This window comes from Penaeus japonicus, unplaced genomic scaffold (genome assembly GCF_977035675.1).
Source record: "Penaeus japonicus unplaced genomic scaffold, GWHDUDI00000001_assembly GWHDUDI00000024, whole genome shotgun sequence".
NCBI lineage: Eukaryota > Metazoa > Arthropoda > Malacostraca > Decapoda > Penaeidae > Penaeus > Penaeus japonicus.
The window spans coordinates 14,431,110-14,436,109 of record NW_028234426.1 but is presented as its reverse complement, the minus strand read 5'-3'; the positions used below and the strand labels follow the sequence as shown (position 1 = coordinate 14,436,109).

Here is a 5,000-nt window from a genome sequence, read left to right as displayed (position 1 = left end):
CGTCTTAAGACTAGGCTTTAATCTTTTCATTTTGAAAAGTAACCTTGTGGCAATATGTGTTCTCCACATGTGTTTTCACATGTGATGCAATGAATGAAGCAACAGATGTTTAGCGCATGAAAAGATTACTTCCATGGTCTATCTACAAAAATATTTTGTAAACACTAGTACCATATTCAATTACTGAAGATCCAAAATACATTTTGACCAAATGATATCCAGTAACCTCATGTATCATATTGTATCTTCATAATTAAAAATGCGATTTTTTTGTGGAGCAAACATTACATTCAGCGATAATACTATGCTAAGTTAGATTGTATCACTCCCCGTTTCAGTCATAATTACAGAACGAGTCAAAACTTATCCCCATCCCCTACTGAATATTCAAATGATTATGCAAATTTTGAAAACAAATTCATTCAAATGAGGCCAAAAAAGGCCCACCGTATCTAATGCACTTACTTGTTGCATGCGGCGCGGGTGGAGAGAGCGGAGGTTAGTCGGGTCAGTGGGCCGCAACTGAGGGCCGCTTTAGTAGGCCGCTCCAGTGGGCCACTACTGATCGAGGCTTATTGGGGGCTCCCCGATGTGGTCGCTGGGCCGGAGGAGTGTGTTAATCGTTAGGGGGACTAACTTGTGGCCAACCAGCCGTTGCGCCCATCATACACGCCTGAGGGAAGAAGGTTTCCTTCGTTATGCGCAATGCAAAAAGCACTGTCGTTAGTTATAATACACGTCTGGATTACATCTTTTAAAGGATCAAGGAACTGAAACATGCTTTCAAGCTCACTTCGTACGCAAAATAGATGATATAATGCCCAAATTCTTATTCTTCACATGTAATTTGAAAACAAAATCGTCTTTGAATTAAAGATACACGTCTTGTTTGGAGTAAGTGACTGCTAGTGAGCAGTTTTATCTTAATGTTCTGAACCGCTGGTTATTTATACAATAACTGTTAACTTCACAAGGACGATATGAAAAATTGCATTGTTTATATCCAATTGCTAGATAGGAATATAGGTGTCGCAGGAACGACTAAAATAATATATGCCTCGAAAAAATCATTTCATTTACGTTAATATTTTACGATATAATGTGGCAAGTAGAAGACTGACAACTGAGGTAGGATTGCACTGCTTCGGAGACAGCCATCATAAAAGTGCTTCGCATTCTATAAATTCCTCCCCGGACTCTCGTAAGCTTTTGGTTCATGGACATTCAATTTTCTATATTGCTTTTCCTACATATAAATTTCCTGCATTGGTTATAATCTTGCTGACGGCTACACAATGAGCATACTTATATTATGCACATATATCATAAAAAAGTAAAAACGAGTCCATGAGACCGAGATGGGTACATGTCAAATCAAACTTTCATACAACCGACACCGCTTCTTAAATGTCAAAGGTCACTTCAGTCTCCAGGCCAACTAACGTTTCCTCTGAAGTTGTCGCTCAAATACTCGACACAGTTAATATCTTATCGTTTTTGTACCATTTTTTGCGATCCATTAATAAAAATTATCATCCCTCATCAGCTTACGATTTTTTTTCTTCATATTCTAACATGGATATGCGATATGCTCGCTTTTGAATACAAGAAAATCTTCATATCAATCCAGCTTCAGTTTGCAGTTTTCTTCGTTCAGAATTGTATAATCCCATAAATCTTCCTCGGAATGTTTTTAAGCCCAATGCCATTACATACGAACTCATATGTACTTTGTTATTTCACCGCTATTTCGTACAGTATCGAGCCATATCTTTGTATACATGAAATGAAAGCTTTACTTCTGTACTGGCTATGCGACACATGACCGTTACAAAGCGAAGAACGTACGCTGAACTATTTGATTTATTTTTCCACGCAAAGCTTATGCTTCGTGCACTCCCTATCGACCAACACTCCGCCCCACTCCCTTGTTAGCCAACCTTTTCACAACTTGTAATTAAACTCGGGCAGTTTCCGCTTCGCAAGGAATACTGGTAAGATTCGCCGAAAGCAAAATTTAAAAATAGACGAATAAAATATGAATGAATAAAAAATAATAAATCGGCAGGAATTCCCTAATGATTTCGTTTTGTTCTTGTAGATGTATTAAAGGAAATATTATCAAGTCGTTGCGAACTCCTTGTAAAAACAAAATTACACAAGAAGAAAACTAATAATCCTTTTCTTTTATTGAGAATGGATTCTGTAGCCGTTACCATTAACATCATCATTATCATCATCAATGCCATCATTATCAGCGCATACAAGAGTAATAGAAAATAATGCTGAAAATAACGATAATAACAGTCCTTAAAACATTCAAAGAGCAATTGATTAGCATAAATATGTTAATAAGTTGAAGAAGCGTAATAATGTAATAATGAAAATCATTATAACTATGACTATAACGCTTATCACTATTAGTGTTATTATTACAATGCTAGTTGTATTATCATTGTCCTTCTTACCACTATTGACATTATTGATATCGCTTTTGTTATTATCATCACTATCACTATTATCAATATTAGAATTATTGCTAATACTATTACTCTAATACATCTATTATCCTTATTATCATTATTATTTTCATTATCGTCATTAGTGTTATTATTATCATTATCCTTATTATTATTATCATTACTATTATCATCATTATCATTATTATTATCATCATTATCATTATTATTATCATCATTATCATTATTATTATCATGATCATCAATATCATTATGATCAACATTATTATCATTACTGTTATTATTATCATTATTATTATTATTATCATTATTATTATTACTACTATTATAATTACCATTATTATTACTATCATCATTATTAGTATTATCAGTATTTCTATTATTATCATTATTATTATTATTATTATTATTATTATTATTATTATTATTATCATTATCATTATTATTATTATTATTATTATTAATATTATCATTTTTATTGTTATTATCATTATTATTATTATCATTATTATTATTATCATTATTATTATTATCATTTTTATTATCATTATCATTATTATTATCATTATTATTACTATTTATATTATTATTATCATTATTAGACTATTATCATTATCATGATCATTTTCATTATCTTTATCATTGTTATTGTCGTTGTTGTTTTCATTACTTTTTTCATTATGATCATCATTATTATCATCATTATCATTATTATTGTTTCCACTATTATAGTTATCATTTACATTATCATTGCTATTGTTATTAGTATTACCATCATCAATGACATTGACAACAAAAATAATCAAAATGATAACAATAATAATGATAATAATTTTACTACTAATAATAGTAATAATAATGCTGATAATAACACCAACAATAATAGTAATGGTGATAATAATAACAATAGTGGCAATAATGATAATGATAATAATAACAATAATGGCAATAATGATAATGATAATAATAGTATTGATCATAACAATAATAAAGACAAAAACAGCAATAAAAATAATAATGATAGTGAGGATCATCATAATAATAATGATAATAACAACAACAATGATTATAATAACGATAATAACAACGATAACAAAAAACAAAAAGTAATAATGAAAATAATAATGATAACAATAATACCAATAATTATAAAAATAATTACAATAACAACATTAATAATAACAATGATAAAAATAATGATATCAATGATAACAAAAACAAAGATAATAATGATGATAACAAGAATAGAAATAACAATAGTAAAAATAATCATCATCATAATGATAGTAATATCAATAGTAATGATGATGATGATGATAATAATAATAATAATAATGATAACAATAATAATAATAATAATATTATTATTATCATTATTATTATTATTATAATTAATTAAAACAATAATAATAACAATACCAATAATAATAATAACAATAATGATCATGATAATATAACGAAAATAATAATGATAATGATCATAATAGTAACAATGATGACATTAATAGTAACAAGGATGATTATTATGATAATGATAATGATAATAATAATATTAACAATAACAACAGCAACAATAATAATAATTATCATTATTACTTTTGTTATTATTATCATCATTGTTATTATTATTACGATAATGATGATAATAACTACTAATGTTATTATTAGCATACTACTAATGATAAAAATAATAATATAAATTATATTTATGATAATAAAAAAGGATAACAATGATAAAAATAGTAATATTATTAACAATACTACTACTACTACAATTACTACTACCATTAATAATAATACTGATGATGATAATAATGATTACAAAATAAAAGATAAAAACAACAAAAGCAAAATCAACAAGTATCACTAATAAAAATGAGAATGATATACAAAGAGGGCAACGGTTACCAATTTAATAGTTAAAGTAACAAAATGGTTAACATTCGTGTCTCGATTTGTAATACTGTGTTATTGAGGACCTAATGATCATAATTAACAGCGTTTTTAATGTAATCGTTAAACTCGGGAGGACGACATATCATTATTGGCATTAGATGTGATATATAAAATGTGTATTACACGTTATGTATCGATGTTACTGTTGTTTCTATCGTTGCACCTGTTTTCGTTAGGTTGCCATGGTTATATCCAGAATTCCTTAGTGTTCTGCGTTTTCTATAAATTAATTATCTTTGTCTGTTTGATCTGTCAAAAATGAGAGGCATTAAGAAACACTAAAAGTAGATTGAAAAAGGCATTCATCTAGCAATTATCAGCTTTTTGTTGAAGATATTTTGGTAAATACCAAATCGTTCGGATTGTGATTCTTTACATTTATGCTTATTTATTTCTTCCATTCTACCTTTAGACTTATACTTAAGACAAATACATTTTCTTTGTTATCGCGAATTCTGACCTGACGTATTATGGCGTATTATGTTTACCATTGTATGCGTTTACTAATTAGGAGTTCTCCCGAATATATTTAATAAGTTCGTTGTTAACCAAATGCTCAATTTT

The 5,000-nt window shown here is 28.3% G+C and overlaps 1 protein-coding gene across 1 annotated transcript in view; it reads right to left on the bottom strand.

Annotated features, from left to right (window-relative positions):
• Positions 1 to 5,000, bottom strand: part of Rab3-GEF (Rab3 GDP-GTP exchange factor) — a 96,225-nt gene that overhangs the window by 90,288 nt on the left and 937 nt on the right. The window contains exon 2 of the mRNA XM_086551123.1: positions 466 to 673. Coding sequence (XP_086407249.1) covers position 466 — 1 coding nt within the window. The 5' untranslated portion in view covers positions 467 to 673. The remainder of the gene's footprint in view (positions 1 to 465; positions 674 to 5,000) is intronic.